Here is a 19,183-nt window from a genome sequence, read left to right on the forward strand (position 1 = left end):
TCCTATCGACAACTGTGGAGAAATGCTGTAATTCACAGGTTCTCAGCCTTTTTGGTCTCAGAGTCCTGTTATACGCTTAAAAATTGAGGATACCCCAAAGCCTTAGCTTAATGGGTTATATCTATATCTCTTGTTATTTGTCATTTTGGAAATTAAACTGAGAAGTTTAAAAATATTTATTTATTCATTCCTTTAAAATAGCTGTATAAAACCCACTAGATGTTAAGATATTCTAATAAAAATAACTACATTAAAAAACAAAACTAGGAGTTCCTATCGTGGCTCAGCTGTAATGAACTCAACTAGTATCCATGAGGATGTGGAGTCAATACTTGGCCTACCTCAGTTGGGTTAAAGATCTGGCATTGCCATGAGCTGTGATTAGGTCACAGATGTGGCTTGGATCCTGCATTTTTGTGACTGTGGCACAGGCCAGCAGCTACAGCTCCAATTTGACTCCAACCCTGGGAACTTCCATATGCCATAGGTGCAGCCCTTAAAAAAAATAAAAAAAATAAAAAAAATAAAAAAGCATAAAACACCCTAAATGAGAAGAATGGCATAAATTTAAATTTGAGGAAATCAATGTTTAATACCTGGCTTAACAAAAGGCAGTTAGATACTCATATCTACTTCTGTATTCAATCTCTTGAGATATCACAAACCATGTGGCCCCCAGAAAAAGTCCTTGTACACTTATAAGAGAACGAAAGCGAAAAAGGTAAATCATGTTCTATTGTTATTGTGAAAATAGTTTCAACTTTGAAGGCACTCTGAAGGAGCCTCAGAGATCCCCAAATCATACTTTAAGAACCACTGCTGTAACATCTTGTTTTTGACAGCACAGAGGACAACACCTGTGTGGAAAAACAGGAATACCATCAACTCTATATCAAAAAGTGATTCAGAAGAGTTGGATTCTAAATTCTAATTCTAAATTGACTGTACCATAACCAATTTATTTTGCTAAACCTCTCCTCCTCCCTTTTTGGCCATGCCCACAGCATATGGAAGTTCCTGGGACAGGGATCTCTTCCTAGCCATATCTGCAACCTATGCCATAGCTGCCAACACTGGATCCTTAATCCACTGCACTGGGCCAGGGACTAAAAGAGCAATGCCACAGAGATAAGCTGTATCATTAACCCAGTGTTCCACAGTGAGAACTCCAAAAATTCCTTTTTATGTATTTATAAGAGCATCATAGGATTAAAAAAAATCCATGTCTAAGTAAGTCTAAGAAGATCTCTTTCAATGGGTATAAAATAAAAATCCTCCGTGATAAGAAAACCATGTATCATAATTTATTGGCAGTGTTTTTCTTTCTTTGAGGTACATGAAATAATGGTGTATCTTATTGATGGTATCATAGATTCAATTAAATGTAATAAATATTATAAGGTCCAATCTGTGCCATATTCCCTTCATGGGGAGAAATGTGAATGTTACTGGGATTATTAACCACAAGTAATGATAGGACTGAAAATAGCAATTGCAATGCAAATAAAATATTTGAAGAAAAATATTGCAAATAGGAACTATTTTAATTTGGCAAAACACATTTCCAAAATGATATTCTTTCTAAATGGAATACTGAAATATCTTTGACTTATTCTGCAAAATACTATTTTTATAGGTTAATAATATTTAGATTTAAAAAGTTGATATTCTTTATTCATTAATTTGAAATTGGGATTTATTTATAGGCTTAAGATAATAAATCATAAACTTTAAATGAAGGATAGGTATATTTCAGGTTTTTCTAGACTGGGAACTACACTTCATCTTTAATGATTTGTAAAGTGTTCTATGAATACAAAAAGAAACTAAGGGAAAAGAAATAACTGTTTACTACATATATGTACTCATCATTCTAACTCACTTACCTGGACTGTTTTTGCAGAATGATCTGCATGATTTAAGGTGGTTTTATCAGCATCTGGATCAGATTCTGTCTGCCTCAGGGAAGTACGTTTTTTCTTTGCCAGGTCTGCATCTCTATTGTATGAGTATCCCAGTTTAGAAGTGGGAGATGAACTCGTTTTTTTGACAGGTGATTCAGGATCTGATCTGCATTCTAAGGGTCTAGTATTCTCTAATTTTTCTTGATCCAAGTTACTACTAATGTCTAGATTCTGAAGCTTTTGCTCATCAGTCTCCTCACAAATAAATGGTGGAGACACATCCTTCTTCTTATCACTAACATATAAGTCACTTAATTCTAAAGTCTCAGTTTTCAATAGTCTCTTCTTGCCTAACAAAACTTGTGCATGGTTTGAATCTGTATTGTAACATATTCCGGGATCATCGGATCCTGAAGTCCTTCCAGAGCTCTGCTGAGACTTTTGGGGTTCTGTATCACTTTTAGTCCTGCGACAGTAAGGGGAGGCTGTACTTGGACTGAGATGATCATCAGGAGTCTGGTGTTCACTTTCTGACTCTCCAACCCCACTATCATTTACAAATACAGAGTCATCCTGTGATAAGAAATCTACTGCTCCACTGGTAGGCTGCTGCAGTTCAGGCTCCCGTTTCAGATCACTAAGCTCGGCATAGAATTTTTCCTGATCAACAGAACTATTTGTATCTGTTTCATAGTTTCCAACTTTATATGTGCTTTTACTGCTGTTTTCCTCTATTTGAACAACATTTAATTCTTGGCCACTGAAATGTGCTCTTATTTGATAGAGATAGGTCATAACAGTCAGTTTGTCAGGAATTGCTAATAAAACCATATCAGAAGGTTCCAATAACCGGGAAATTCCTATGCTGGCAAATCCATCGTATGCCTTCAGAGGAAAGAAAAACAAAAGATACATTGAAGAGTTCAGACAATCCAAACATTTTAATTTTTTTTAAAAGAAATTTAAGACATCACCAGTAGCCTACACATTTTAAAAACAGCAAAAACAGTGAAATGGATGTTAACTAGATTTATTGTGGTAAGCATTTCACAATACATTCAAATATCAAATCATTATGTTGTATACTTGAAACTGATGTAATGTTATATGGCAATTATACCTCAAAAAAGATTTAAAAATTAAGTTACCATTAAAAAAATTTTTAAATGCTAATGGATTTTTGTTGTTGTTGTAGAGTACATTATTACTGACATTATGCCACATGAACAGAATAAAATGACAAGTTAGAAATTTGTAAAAGGGGGGTAGATGCAAGATAAAAACATTTTTCTTGGTTAAAAACAATTGAAAGATTCTTTTTCAAAAAGGAAAACAAGAAAAAATGAGAGTTAAAACAAAAACAAAAATTTAGAATCAATTTCTGTGATAAAGAACTAAGGTAAAAAAATAATAATTCATCTGGAGCTTTATTATTCCTATCAATCTCTGTGTCCCATGGTCATGTAATTGCAGTGATTTGAAAAGAAAAAGTACAGAAAGATATCCTAGAAGAACCAACTCTTAGACTGCCTGGTGTAAAATATAAGCAAGTGCTATTTAAATCTAGAAACACTTTTTTTTTAAAATGCACAATTAAGATTGATTTTCCTAATGAGAAGAGTGACTTCATTTTCACTTCATCCATTTTGGAAAGAATGAAATGTTTTGAGTGCTACAACCTAGTTCAGAATGTGAGGCTGCATTGTATTATTTTTGTTAGCCTTTAAATGACTGTGGCACAGCAGGTTTTTCTAGTTTTGAAGAATCAAAGCTGTTTCTCAATTTACAATTAATTATTACTATCCTGAACTAACCCTTGAAAACAGCTTTGTGTTGCTAGGAAGCATTAAAAATATGGCTAAAGGTTTAGTTATGCTCTTGGAAAAATAAAGACCTTCTAGTTATACTCTTGATTTGAGATATAAAATATCCACTCTTTGTAACAACCTAGATATGGGATCATAACTCAAAGTTTTTCTAAAAAGAAAGGCTAGGAAATTACGTAATAATTAAGAAGGAATCACTCTTTTGCATGTACAAGTTACAGTGCATTTCTATCTGTGAATCTAATCCTTTGTCTTGTATTCTTCCTATAGTTTAGTAAATGTTGTGGAATAAGAAAGAAAATGAAAAAGAAATTCTGATATTAAAATATCTTCAATTTTCCAAGCATTATGTTTCATAATATAAGTACCTCAAAATATTTACTTGAGAGAATGGCTCAGTTGGTGTGCATGTTTGGGCCTGTTTGTTATTTTACATGTTTTAGGAAAATTAAAGTCATTTTTCTTCTCAAGTGTCCTGACAACTTGATTGACAGACATCAATTGCAGACCATCAGGAAAAGCACCACAGGCAGTATTCTAAACATTTCCCAATTATCTAAAACATTGACATATTGGTTAAGATCAGATGTCACAGGTAAATACCTTTTTTATTCAGCACTTTTTATAGACCTGGGAACATGATTAGCTTCCCTGTGGGGAATCTCCTGCTAGTGTTTTGCTTCATGTAACAATTCATTTTATGCACACTAATTGCACTAAAAAACATTTAAAAACAAACCAAACTTCTTATAAATAAAGTCAAAACTTTATAAAGGAATTTTTCCCATAGGTTAACCTCACCCACTATGGTCAACCACCTACTGTCTTTTTAGCTGTTTGTGTGTGGAGAAAAAAAGAGATTTTTTTTTTTAAAAATCTGTCTTATTCATTCCTAGATGTGATTTAATTTGTAAGGAGTCATTGCTGTTTATGTTATACAACTACAAGGGACTTAAGACACAGGCACTGTTTCTTGCACTGCTTTAAATCCAACCAAGAGCAGATGGGGATACTGGAAAGAACTGTTTTAAGCCAGACATAAAACTGTAGGTAGCAAATGATATTCAAGGTAGATATCAAGTAAAAAGTTGCGAAGTGATAAAAAGGAAGTATAACAACAGTTATGTACTGAATTGTGAGTGTAATGAATAGAATCATCTAAATTAAAATTCTTTAAAAAGCTATTATTATCTGTCCTTTAAGGTTTAATTGAGAAAAAAATCTCAATGGGATATATTTCTCTTTGAAGTAATATGTAAATCCAAGGTATGTTCATCATTAATAAGTTTTGAAAAAAATAATGTAAAGGAGTATAACTCAAGCCCTATTCCTCATACCCTTTAAAAATATATAGCTGGGTAAAATTAACAATGTTTGCTTTCCAAAATTTTAAATAGTAATTTGAAAGCTTTGTTTTATAAAAATAATGATGGTTTATTTCATAATTCTTGCATTGGCATTCAAATTAGCTTATTCAAATGCAAGAAAATATAGGTAAAGAACTGTCATATCTAAAGATATCTCTTGGTATCCACCGGGGACTGATTCCAATACCCCCTGCAGATAGCAAAATCTATGGATTCACAAGTCTTTTATATAAAATGGCAGAGTACAGCCAGCCCTTCCTATCCGTGGGTTCTGCATCCATGGATACTGATGGCCAACTGTACAACTTAATTGATGGAAAACAAGGCATTTCATTTTGATAAACATAAGCTCTTTGAAATCATACAAAAAATAATTCATGAGAATGATTTATTTTGTAGCATGATTTCTATAAAGAAAATTATACTGATTTTAAAGATTACTTTTTTTGATAGTGTAGTTCAATTTAAAAAATCGACCATTGTAAAATGTATTTCTCTAGGACCTACATCATATATTTGTAAAGAAACAATAATTTGTAAACAGAAATATAAATTTTTAGTTTTAGAGAGCAATAAAAGTAAAAAAAAATTGATTTAAATTCTCATCTGTTCATTGAAATTCCATCAAATTTCCCTTGATAGTCTTTTTATCACTGGTGAATTTAATTATCTAATTTAAAGTAAATTAAAAATTTTAGCCCTAGGAGTTCCCGTCGTGGTGAAGCGGAAACGAATCTGACTGGGAACCATGAGGTTGAGGGTTTGATCCCTGGCTTCACTCAATGGGTTAAGGATCCAGCATTGCTGTGAGGTGTGGTGTAGGTCACAGACAAGGCTTGGATCCCATGTTGCTGTGGCTGTGGTGTAGGCCAGTGGCTGCGGCTCCAACTGGACCCCTAGCCTGGGAACCTCCATATGCTTCGGGTACAGCTCTGAAACACACACACACACACAAAAAAAAAAGCCAAAAAAAAAATTTTAGCCTAGGTCAGAGGTTATTAATCACTTTGTCACATGAATTCTTTTTGCAATGAACCCCTTCTCAGAATGTTTTACATGTATAAAATACCTATGATACAAAGGAAATGATTACTAAAAAATAAAAGTTTGAAAATATGAATAAAATTGAATTTGAGAAGACATGTGCCTTTTATGGATGTATTAACTACTGTAATTATGAAGTAATGATGAGCTTAAAAGGTAGTTGCAGACATTTGCAACTGCAAAGCGATAGAAAAGTATCGGAGACTCTAAAGGTGACAGAGTCTCAGACATGGCTAATACTACAGTGGTTTGTTATCAAAATTCATAATTGAAGAAAATGCTAAATTTCAGTTAAAGAATTGAGAAAATAAAATACATATATTTTTTCCCCTAGCCATGTTTCAGGATCTCCTGAATTTTACCCATAGCTTCCAGATTAAGAACTCTTGTTCTACAATACATTTCACTAACTTTTCAGTTAAAGAATTCATTTTCCAGCAGAGAAAAAAACTATGTGCCATATGTGGAGTTAGGTGCTTCCCTCCTTTTTTATGTTGGTGCACACAGAAAATTGTAATATTGTTCTGCATTTGGGGTACATAGTTAAGTGAGTCTGCAGCCATAGTTAGCTGGCAACTTAGCCCTGTGCAGCTACCCTGAAGACTAAAAGAGTCACTACCTTCCCCAAATCAACTGGGAAGCTCTAACCTCAATGTATTAATTAATTATGTGGGGGGAAAAAAAAACTGCAGTTTACCAGAAAATGGGAAAAAGAAGTACTAAAAAAAAAAAAAAAAAAAAGAACCAATATTTGTATCTTCTTGCGTCTTGGAACATAACCATTTTTTTTTTACATACTCATTAGGTTCTTTCTTGCTTTCATCCCTTCCCAACACATTTTTCTAAACTCATGGCACAACAGTTTGGGGTACACTTTTTAAAAGCTAAATCTTGAATAAAAGCAACATGCTTTAACAAATATTTACCAGTTAATGATGTTCATAAACATATTATAATCTGATGCCAGCCTGGCACATGTGATTTTTAAAGGCCATGACAGACTAGGTTAAACCTAATACAACCACAGGGAACAGACGACCTCTGTGAGCTATAGTTATGAACTCACAAAATAACGTCACTTTTCCCAAATTAATAAAAGCCTGCAGAGAAGCCAAAATTGAACTATGTATTTTTTTCCTTTGGCTATTCTTACCTTTTTGTTGTTCTCTTTAATATCTTGAGGATTCAGAGACTTGTAGTCACTGAGGGAGAAAATGGTACAGTAGATACATATAGTAATTGATAAAAATGACTGCTGTTAAAACAAAGTCAATCTTAAAATTTGAAATTCAATAATACCAAAGAGTCACAAGTAATTTGATAGCAATTTGATCAACAAAACTACAAGTGTGGAAAATTAAGGAAACAAACAAACAAATAAAAACACAGTGATTACATGTTCCAATGCCTGAAGCTTTCCATCTAAAAGAGAAGTTAAGGCAGGGAACCAGAAACCAGCCTTATAATCAAATTTACCATGAGGTAATTTCTCCTTGTCAGTGTATAAAGAGCTGTAGGCTTATTTGTCTCACACCTCATTTTAACTGTAACACAATTTTCATAGTAATTTTAAGTCAGTTCTTTGTATAAAATTAAGGAAAAAAATAAGTTCTTCAGAGTTCCCATTGTGGCGCAGTGGAAACCAATCCGACTAGAATCCACAACGATGCAGATTCAATCCTTGGACTTGCTTAGTGGGTTAAGTATCCGGTGTTGCCGTGAGTTGTGGTATAGGTCACAGACACAGCTTGGATCTGGTGTTGCTGTAGCTGTGGTATAGGCTGGCAGCTGCAGCACCAGTGTGACCTCTAGCCTGGGAATTTCTATACACCGAAGATGCGGCCCTAAAAAGCAGAAGAAGAAGAAAAAAAAAAGTTCTTTTAAAGCAGAATATATTGCTGTCCCTGCTGTTGAGCAATGGGAATCCTGGCGAGATGCTGGTGGCTTCTCTGGAGTGCTGGGATGCAGCTTTTATTCCTGGTCTGGCATAGTTGGTTAAGGATCTGGCATTGCCACAGCTGTGGTAAAAGTTGCAACTGTGGCTCAGATCTGATCCCTGCCCAAGAACTCCATATGCTGTGGCGTGGCCAAAAAAGAAACAAACAAACAAAAAACTGCTTTTAGGCATCAAGAGGGAAGAATTTTTCTTTCTGGGATACATTTCTTCTCCCCAAAAGCAAGAGAAATCAGGAGTTCCCTGTGGTGCAACGGGTTAAGGATCTGTTATTGTCATTGCAGTGGCTTGGGTCACTGCTATGGCGTAGCTTTGATCTCTAGCCTGGAAACTTCTACATGCCATGCGTGTAGCCAAAATAAATAAATAAATTAAAAAAAATTTTAAATGTATTTCAGGACATGTGCTAAGAAATTATTTTATGTTTTTCTTAAATTGTTTATTTAAAAACATTTACAAGAATGGAAAAATGTTTCTACTTACATTAAGTCTGGTCTAAAGTGGTGTAATATTGCACAAAAAGATAAACCGTTTCTCCACGATGTAGTAAAATTGGTGATTTTCACTCCCCGGTAGTTCTTTGTAACTTCTTTGCACCATACAAGCAACGACTGACTAGCATTTGGCTTTCTTCCCAAAACAGGACTTGGTATAGGACTCAGCTAAAAAAAAGAAAAGGGGAAAACGTTAAAATAATTTAATGGAAGATGAAAATTAACATTAATTGGCCTAACCAGATCATTTAAACACTTTGATGTCAGTTTAGGTCTTTCAAAACTGTCACTTCAAGACAACTGTAACCTCTAAGAAAGGAGACATGAATCTTAAGTTATTATCTCTAGTTTTAGCCGATGGCATTTGCCTGACAAAGACGTAACTATGCAAGATTTTAACCTTATAGGTAAGAACAGAGTTACACTGATGGAAACATTTTCTTAAAGTATTTAAATACTTAAGACTGAGTATCTGAGTAACTCTCACATCCTAAAAAATTTTCCCCAAATGCAATCATGTTAAATATGGTGCCTTTTTGAGTAGATTAAAAAAAGAATGTATTTTGAAGTCTAACTGTAGCACAAATTGTTAGTAGCGAAGAGACTGAAAATCATAGTTTGGTTTTTTTTTTTTTTTTGGTCTTTTTGCCTTTTTCTAGGGCCGCAGCATACGGAGGTTCCCAGGCTAGGGGTCTAATCGGAGCTGTAGCCACCGGCCTACGCCAGAGACACAGCAACGCCAGATCCGAGCCGCGTCTGCAACCTACACCACAGCTCACGGCAACGCCGGATCGTTAACCCACTGAGCAAGGCCAGATATTGAACCCACCACCTCATGGTTCCTAGTTGGATTTGTTAACCACTGTGCCATGACGGGAACTCCAAAACTCATAGTTTTAAAAAATACAGTAAATTATATGCATTTCCGGGTAACAATAACCATATTCAAAATACTTCTTACGAAAACTTAATGATAGCCAAACAGATCTACAGTTATTAGCAACGGTCAGGTGTTGGCAGCAACTGCACACAACACTATGTAATTTGGATTTGCTCAAAATATCTGCTAAGTGTTGATGGTTACTTTTGAATATTATAAGATCAGCTAGGTGTGTGGGTATAGGAAGATGTGTTTTAAATCTTAAGCACTTACTTGTTTTTTCGCCTTGTTCATTCTTAAAATGACAATGATAACGACAAAACAAAGACTACCTAAGAAGATTTTTATCCTAAGCTTTTATTATTCTTAAAAATCATGTCATTTTCTGTTACTGAGTAACAACAACATTTTTGTAATGGTATATGTAGAGGTTGATATAACTGAAAACTATAAAGAAAACTACTAAATGTTTCTGGATATCAATATATTACTGTTAATTAAATGTACTGGATATAGACATAAAGGCCCTCTAAAACCAGGTGAAAGGAGAACAAATATTTACCCCTAATACCATTTAAGTTTAATAAGCAAACTCTTCTTGCCACAGAGCTTACTTAAGAAAGACCAATGATGCCCCCATTTGACAAAAGGATGTTAGTGCCAAACAATTAAAACCAACCCACATAATTGATTTATGCGTTCACTACTCCTGTGGGAAGATGAGTAAGAAATACCAAGGGTGTAATGTCCTATTTTTTATTAACTGTCAGAGTAACACACAGTTACATAAACAACCACAAATCAAGCAAAGCAGTGTTCTTTAAATGAGCACCTATACAAAGTCAATGCTGAAAAATTTTCAGGCACAATCAACAAATTTGGGTCAGTTCTACTTAATATGAAGAAGTAGATAAAAAAGAATTTCCAATATTATAGGAAGGTATTTACTTGAGAATAATTGATATCTTTTAGCTATCAATTTAACACATATAGAAATGAACTATTAAATATCCTTTTATCTAAAAGTGACTTTTCACCATGACTTTCAAATTTCTCCAGTCACAACCTGGAATTGGAGTGAAGGATGGTCTATGGATGAGCCAGGGGTTCAATGAACTAGGCACAAACACATTTTAAAAAAAGACTTTATATTGTTTAAAAGATTGTCTTTATTAAAATGTTTTCCTGTATCAAATTATACTATTAAGGCACTGATTCATTCCAAGCATGCGTAACATGTACATGGGCCAGATAATCTGCAACTAGTTACACTAATTATAATCATCGGTAGCATGACTATAGGTAATGTACAAATGTCATCAGCATCATGCTGCAACCTAGAAAAGCTTTCTGTACTTAAGAATTAAGGAAACATATCATTATGATTATGAATATATCCTTGCTTCTAAGAATGCTCAGTACGAAAAGGCTAGAAGAACTAAACTAAACTTTGGATTTACCCTAACACAAAACTCTTATATTAAAGCATGTCACAGGGATGCTTACTGCACTGCTAGGAAAAAGAAGTCATAAGTAATTGAAGAAACTGGTGAAATTATAAACCCTATAAATGGTCATACTGGTTGTAGACAAAGCAAAGTGAAATAGAGCCACTGTTTAATGAATCATCCACATCAGGAGTACTGATATTTCATCTAATATTTTTCAGAGTGTAATAAAGAAATAAGTAGTTAAAGTCATTTCAAAACCTTCAGTATATAAATGGATGAAACAGCTTGATGCTTGCTATAGACAGCTTCTGACTTTGTATGTGGCAACTGACTTGACTTCTCTATGTCTCAGCTTCCTCTACAATCTATAAAGTGGGGATTGTATTACTTGTCTCATAGTGCCATTACAGTAATAAGATCTGCCTCCCTTCCTGCCCCCATTATGATCATTACAAACCAAACTGATCTCTTTGCTGTTCCTTGGACACCCCATATATGGGCCCACCTTAGTGCCTTTACATGCATTGTTCTATTTGCCTGGGCGCTTTCTTGGGTATCTGCACGATTAACTCCAATACCACAGGCCTATTCTGACCACCCTATCTAATAATGCAACTCATCTCCATTGTCTAACACCAACTCAGCACTCCTGACCTTCTTTCTCTTGCTCTAGTGTTTCCATAGTACTTATCCTCTTCCTATGGTCCATATACATTATTTTGGTCATTGCCAAAATGCTTTATTGGTTATGCTTATTGCTTATTACCTGCCTGTCCTCACCATATAAAAGGGCTATAAGAGCAGAGATTTTATTAAACTATTCTAGAACAATTCCTGGCATATAGTAGACACTCAGTAAATATTATTAAAGGAATAAATGCATGCAAAATTAGCACAAAGTATGGCACATAGTAACTATTCAGGTAAATGTTAACTGCATTATTATTACTACCATTGATGCATTATCAGCACTTGAATTCCTATTGTTGAGAGCCTTTTGGAAAATTCAAGGCTGTGAATTTCTTCAAAATAGTGAAAAACATTTTTACAAAAAAAGCTTTAACTAGAAGATAATCGTGATAATCTATGTGCAAAATGAGGTACTTGGAATTTTTGGCAATCTATTTCTATGGGTTTGTTTAAAAAAAAAAAAAAAAAAAAAGGAAGATGCTCTGAATGACTTTGTAATTTACTGTTTTCCAAAGAAAGGAAGATACCAAAAGGCAGAATCAAACTTTCAAATGTTGGAACAACTATGTAAACAATGATTTAAAAGTTCTTTCTTGTATTTTTGCAATGACCAGATGTATAAGAAGGCATCTCTACTTAACACAGTGGGAAAGTAAAGCACACATATTACAGTTGTCTTTTTTTATGCACTGAGAGAGGAAATTTCTAAAACTCATTCTAATTATAACTCTACTATGAGAATGATCAGAGTCTGTTCAATTAGGTGATCCTCCCAGTTCTCTCTCAGTCAAGCTACTACGTGGATGATATTGCACCATCTCAGTTTACTGCAGTACTGAGAACTACAATAGATGTCAACCATCATGATTATGAAGGCAGTTTGAAGTGGTGACAGCAGAGAGGAAATAGGACTTGAACCACAGTTTGACTTGATGGTTCTAGGTTCTAATATAGATGATATTAATTACTATTTTTTAACATAGCATATTACATATCACATTAAGACAGTAAGGCCACCCAGTTATTCTTGCTAATGACAGCAACAGGACCTCTTTCAGGAAACCTAGCCAAAAATTTTGTCCAAAAATTTCCTGTTTTAATATTTATAAGAAATTTCAGTTATATTTTTTTCCCACTCTGCCCCTCTGACTATAGTTGCTTTTTCTTTGGCTACTTCCCTTTCTTCCACTGACACAAGCACATATTCCTCTAGGTATTGCTCTAAATAATCTTCTCTGTGCTTTGAGTTGATTCACTCCCAGGATTCTAACTATCACTTTCATGCAGATGATTCCCAAATATACATTTATAGTTCAAACTATCTCAAGTTGACATTTCCAGCTGGCTGTCCTTCCTGCCACACAAAATTCAAACTCAATATGTCTAAAACCATAATTATACTTCTTCCTTGTAACCCTCTTTATTTTCATTATCTTTGCAAATGATATAGCAATTATAATGTCCCAATTGTCTAGACTTTAATCTCAGAATCAGCTTTGAACTCTTCCTTCACCTATCATCCTTTACGAGTTAATTCACGGAAAATTTCTATCTTATTGTTGTAATGTTTTTGCAATTTATCTTCTTTCGCCTAGGCTATAGCAAAATCTTCCTAATACGTCTTCCTTCTTCCAAATTCTTTCTCCTTTATCTGACCCACTGCCATAGCAACAATCTTAACGCCTAAGTCAAGATCTCTAATGGCCTTCAAGAACATACAAAATGATGTCAAAATCCTGAGCACTGATTCACAAATCTTTTTCAACATTTCTACTCTTTAGATGACTCATTATTCTCTAAAATCGTTATGCTTTCCTGTCTAGCTCCTAGACCACCCCCCTTTCAGTCTTTGATCATACAGATTGTCACCCCATGTGGAATACCTCCGGTCCCAAGTATAACTGCTACAATTCCACCTTCAAGATTATCTTCAAGATTAAGTTCTATTGTCATCTCCCACATGAACTCTCTTTCCAACTCCTAGTCAGTAGGGCACCTTTCAATGTTCCTTTGCCTCTCCATGCTCTCTTAAAACATTTTTACTACAACATATTCAGTTCTTCTTTCCACAAAAAGACAAATTAACTTTTCATTAATCCGTAAAGTATATTCTGAGCACCTACTATGTCCCACATGCAATGTTAAAATCTTTATATGGATTAGTTCATTTTATCTCACAACTCTGAGACAGTACTGTTATTCTCAATTTGAGATGAGGAAAGTGACATTACAGAGCTAAAAGTGGAGGATTTAGAATCTATACCAATGTGTTCCTGTTCCAAAGCCCTTTCTCTCACATAACATGTATTTTACATTTTCAGATAATGTAGTTTTAGGACCTCAGTAGAAAAGGTAAGTTTTTTGAGACTAGTGATTGCTTTGGTCAACTTATCTTTTTCAGAACTTAGATCACCACCCAGTGTATATTAAATTAATTTAAAAAGGCAATCGACCCACTTGAAGCCTAAGAGTAGTCTGTTAATAAAACCCTCTGCCCATTCTGTTGGATTTCAGAATATTGGTTGAACTAGAGCTAAGTCCAGAGCATGAGATATACCCTACCACTGCTAAAGTTGTAGGACATTTTGGTCACCCTAATGTGGATTCTGGGAGCCTTTCCCAATTGCAAATTACTGCAAATGACTGAGAGAACTTTGGGAAAATTTAATATTTGGTGAGCCCAAAACAACAGCAGTGGTGAGAACAGAAATACTTTAATCAGTACCATTCTTACTCTTTTTCAAAGTTTTCATTTAAATAACTTCATTTCATTCTCATAGTAAAACCAAAGGTTAGGCTTTGTTATTCTACTACTAGACAATCAGAAAAATTATACTGTCATTAAAATCACATTGGGAGGAACTTCTGCTTACATTAAAGTAGGACTACTATCTGAACATATTTTTAAAAGCTGAAGAAAGTATTTTTGAAACAATTTCTTAAGAAATATCAAACAACTATCCTCAAGCCTAGGCATGGAAAGACTAGAAAGCCAGAGTCTGAAACTCTCGGCACTCCTTTCTTAATAGTGAGTTAAGAGGCAAAGCTGCACTTTTGGTAGATTCTCAGATAGCAAGACAATCCCCTCTACCCTCAAAAGTAGAAAAAAGAAAGTAATAAAGAGGTGAGCACATGGATATATATTGTACAACACTAGGGATATAGCAATATTTTATAACTATAAATAGAACATAACCTTTAAATATTGTGAATCACTATGTTGTATACCTAAAACTTATTGTAATAAACTGAACTCAATTTAAAAAAAGATGAGAGCAAAAAATAATGAAATGGAAAGTAAGCATACAAAAAAAAGGATCAACAAAACCAAAAGTTGTTTCTTTGAAAAGACAAAATTAATCAAACCTATAGTGTGACTAACCAAGAAAAAAAGAGGGAAGCAAATTCCTAGAACAGTATTGCCAGAAGAAATAGAAAACCTAGGGAGTTCTATCATTATTAAAGAAACTGAATTTGTAATTAAAAAACCTTCCTATAAAAAAATTCCATTTGGCTTCACTGATAAGTTCCACCAAACACTCAACAAAGAAATATCCCCAACATTATACAAATTCTTCCAGAGAATAAGAAAAATGGCTTAATTCCCCACCTCAATCTTGATACCAAAATTACCAAAAAAAAAAAAAGAGTCAAGTCTATAGAGGTGAAAGTCTTAATGAAAATATTAGCATGTTGAATCTAGTAATTTATAAATTAAACAAACTGAACTTATCCCATGAACATGCATTCGACTTGACATTAGTAAATCTATTGAGGTAACTTGCCAAATTAAAATATAGGGGAAAATATATAGATTCCATCATCTAAACAGATGCAGAAAAGTATTTAATAAAACTTTATATCCATTTATATTCTATAAAACAATCTTAACAAACTAGTAGTTAATAGAAAATTTCTTAACTTGTAAAAAGCCTACAGCAAATATTACAATGGTAAAATATTCAACATTTTCCCTTCAAGAGTGAGAATCTATGACCAATTTTATTCAACACTGTATTGAAGGTCCCTGCTATTGCACTAAGACCAGAAAAATATATAATGGTATAAATGTTAGAAAATAAACAAAATTAAAACTAATAGTATTTACAGATAGTTTACATATATAATTATGTAGAAAATCTAAAAGTATCTACATATAATTCATTAGAATTAATAATGGAATTTGAAAAGGTTGCTGGATACAAAAAACAATGTACAAACCTGACTGCACTCCTACACACAACAAAAGCAGTTAGAAATTAAAATTTTAAAGATATTTTATGCCATTCATGGTGACATAAAAAAATAAGGTACTGGAGTTCCTGTTGTGGCTCAGTGGTAACAAACCCAACTAGTATTCAAGAGGATGTGGGTTCAATCCCTGGTCTTGCTCAGGGGGTTAAGGATCTGGCATTGCTGTGAGACGTGGTCACAGACATGGCTCGGATCCTATGTTGCTGTGGTTGTGGTGTAGGCTGGCAGCTGCAGCTCCAATTCAACCCCTAGCCTAGGAACTTACATATGCTGCAGGTGTGGCCCTAAAAAGAAAAAAAAAAAAAGTACTAAGGCATAAATCTATAAATAATGTGCATGACTGCTATTAAAAAAACATTAAAAAAATCTATCAAGCTTTATTGTGAGAAAATAAAGGAGACCTAATGACATGGATAAATATACCTCATTCATGGATTAGAAATTAATTCCATAAAGATACTATTTTTTTCCATGCAGAAAGGGTTAACCAACAGATCTAAACCCTTTTTATCATGGGGAAATGATCCGATTTTACATTCTAACACATCTCCATCTCCATGGAAATATAGTAGATTAAGATTAATGCAAAATGTCAGATTTGCTATTGGGCAGCATTATTTATTGTAAAAATGACCCTGTCTTAACAAACTGCATCTAGATTTGCAAGCCTGCCAAAATATAAACGTAGGCTGTTATACTGCATATAAAACAAAGGTCCCAGCTTCCCTGTGCTTAGTGAGATTCTTGTAACCAAATGTATCCCTCAAGGATCTGACAGATATATGGTCTGTTACCAGATCCTGTACTTATAATTTTATAAGCCAGAGTGGTCCTCACCTACTCACCTGATTTTATTACCTTATGACCAAATGGTGCTAAAACACGGTATTACATACCTGATGCTATAATGCTAACATACCACTCTTTCCGTCCTACAAAGATAAGCAAAGTATGTGTGTGTGTGTGTGTGTGTGTGTGTGTTTAAAGGGCTTGTAGTCAGAATGTACCAATAAGCCCCACAAAACAGCCATAGGAAAATGAGCAAAAATCGAATGCATACTTAATGCAAGAAGTCCAAATAGCCAGAAAACATATGAAAATTTGCTCCATCAAAGAACTGGATAAGGCACTACTACAGACTTCCCCTGAGAAAGACTAAAATTTTTAAAAGTCTCTTAATTAAAACAAAATTAAATTTTAATGAAATTAAAAAGACCAAATGTTGGTAAGGAGGTGGAACAAAGGGAGCTCATACAGGGTTGATGGAAAAACTCTGCTATCATCTGCTATGGTAAATTTGGAGATGTACATATCCCATGATCCAGAAATCTCAGGTTTATATCCCATGGAAATGCATGTTTACAGAGAATAGAATACATGTTCCAAAATGTTCACAGTGGAGTTCCCATCGTGGCTCAATAGAAACAAATCTCACTTGCATCCATGAGGACGTAGGTTCAATCCCTGGCCTCATTCAGTGGGTTAAGGATCCGGCATTGCCGTGAGCTGTAGTATAGGTCACAGATACTATAGTATATGGCTCAGATACTGTAGTATATGGCTCAGATACTGTGTTGCTGTGGCTGTGGTGTAGGCCAGCAGCTACAGCTCCAATTCTACCCCTAGCCTGGGAACCTCCATAGGCCATGGTATGGCCCTAAAAAGACAAACAAAAAGTTCATAGCACATAGTGGTTCATTGTTGTTCTCTTAAATGAATTAATATATTAAAATTTTTTCTCATTCTTAATATCTAATATAAATATCAATAAGGATAATCCATTTAACAAAAACTCTTTGGTGTCCCCAGTAACTTAAAAAAATGTTTTTTACTGTGGTAAAATACACATAATACAGTACTTACCATCTTAACCATTTTTAGGTGTACACTTCAGTTTATTAAGTATATTCCTATTGTTTGTTAGTTTATATGGCAACACTCACAGCATGCGAAATTCCAGGGCCATAGATTGAATGTGGGATGAGACCCAAGTTATAGCAGTGACAATGCAGGCCATTAACCCACTGAGCCACCAAGGAATTCCCTATTCCTGTTGTTGTGCAACAATCACCATCATCTATCTCCAGAACACTTTTCAGCTTGCAGAACTGAAACGCTACACCCAATGAACAGTATTTCCCATTTCCCCTTTTCTATAACCTTGGTAATCACTATTCTACTTTCTGTGTCTATGATTTTGACTATTCAAGGGACCTCATATAAGTGAAATCATACATATCTGTTTTTGTGATTGGCTTATTTTACTTGGCATAATATCCTCAAGGTTCGTACATACGATAGCATAGTCAGAATTCCCTTCCTTTTTAAGGCTAAATAATATTTCACTGTAAGTACATACCACATTTTGTTTATCCAATCATCTGTCAATAGACATATGGGTTGCTTCCATCTGTTAACTACTGTGAATAATGCTGTTATGCCCATGGGTGTACAAATATCTTGAGATCCTGCTTTCAGTTTTTCTGGGTAGACATTCAGAAGCAAAATTGCTGAATCATATGGTAATCCTATCTTAAAAATTTTGAGAAACTTCTATAGTGTTTTCCATGGTGGGTGTACAATTTTACATTCTCACCAACAGTGCATAAGTGTCCCAATTTCTCCACATCCTTCCCAACACTTGCTATTTTCTGGGGTATTTTTGTTGTTGTTACTATTGTTTGTTTTTTGTTTCGTTTTTAATATCAGTTATTCTAATGGGTGTGAAAGGTATCTCATTGTGGTTTTGATTTGCATTTTTCTAATGATTAGGGATGTTGAGCATCTTTTCATGTGCTTATTGGTCATTCAAATACCTTCTTTGGTGAAATAATACAGGTTTATTCAAATCCTTTGTTCATTTTTGAATTGTGTTGTTTGCTTTTTGTTGAATTTTGTAAGTTCTCTATTAACTTTGGATATTAATTCCTTATCAGATATATAATTTGCAAATATTTTCTCATATTATGTATGTTGCCCTCTCTTGTGTCCTTTGATGAACAAAAGTTTCAAATTTTCATGAAGTCCAATACATCTGTTTTTTCTTTTGTTGTCTATATCTTTGACGTTACATCTAAGAATTCACAGCCAAATCTAAAGTTATAAAGCTTCTCCTCCATATTCCCTTCTAAGAGTTTACAGTTTTAGGTCATGCATTTAGGTCTTTGACCCATTTGGAGTTAATTTTTGAATATGGTATTAGGTAAGGGTCCAATTCTGTTCTTTTGTGTTATGATATCCAGTTTCTCAGGACCAAAAAGACTTTCCTGTCCTCGCTAACTTGGTATCCTTGCTGAAAAATCATTTGATGATCATATAT

General features: G+C 34.3%; 1 protein-coding gene across 18 annotated transcripts in view; it reads right to left on the reverse strand.

Moving 5' to 3' along the window:
- The window catches only part of EHBP1 (EH domain binding protein 1), a 350,789-nt gene that overhangs the window by 96,396 nt on the left and 235,210 nt on the right, over positions 1 to 19,183 (reverse strand). For all 18 annotated transcript variants that reach the window (XR_014841824.1, XR_014841826.1, XR_014841825.1 and 15 more), the window contains 3 exons: positions 8,579 to 8,757; positions 7,295 to 7,343; positions 1,887 to 2,789 (listed from right to left, as the gene is read on the reverse strand). Coding sequence is in view for 15 of the 18 variants with exons in the window: in XM_085019092.1 (XP_084875218.1) it covers positions 1,887 to 2,789; positions 7,295 to 7,343; positions 8,579 to 8,757 (1,131 nt within the window). In the remaining 3 variants the exon portion in view is untranslated. The remainder of the gene's footprint in view (positions 1 to 1,886; positions 2,790 to 7,294; positions 7,344 to 8,578; positions 8,758 to 19,183) is intronic.

Source organism: Sus scrofa, chromosome 3 (assembly GCF_054392235.1).
Source record: "Sus scrofa isolate SSC_HxYL_T2T_F1_AM1 chromosome 3, Sscrofa_HxYL_maternal_Yorkshire_Landrace_v2.0, whole genome shotgun sequence".
NCBI lineage: Eukaryota > Metazoa > Chordata > Mammalia > Artiodactyla > Suidae > Sus > Sus scrofa.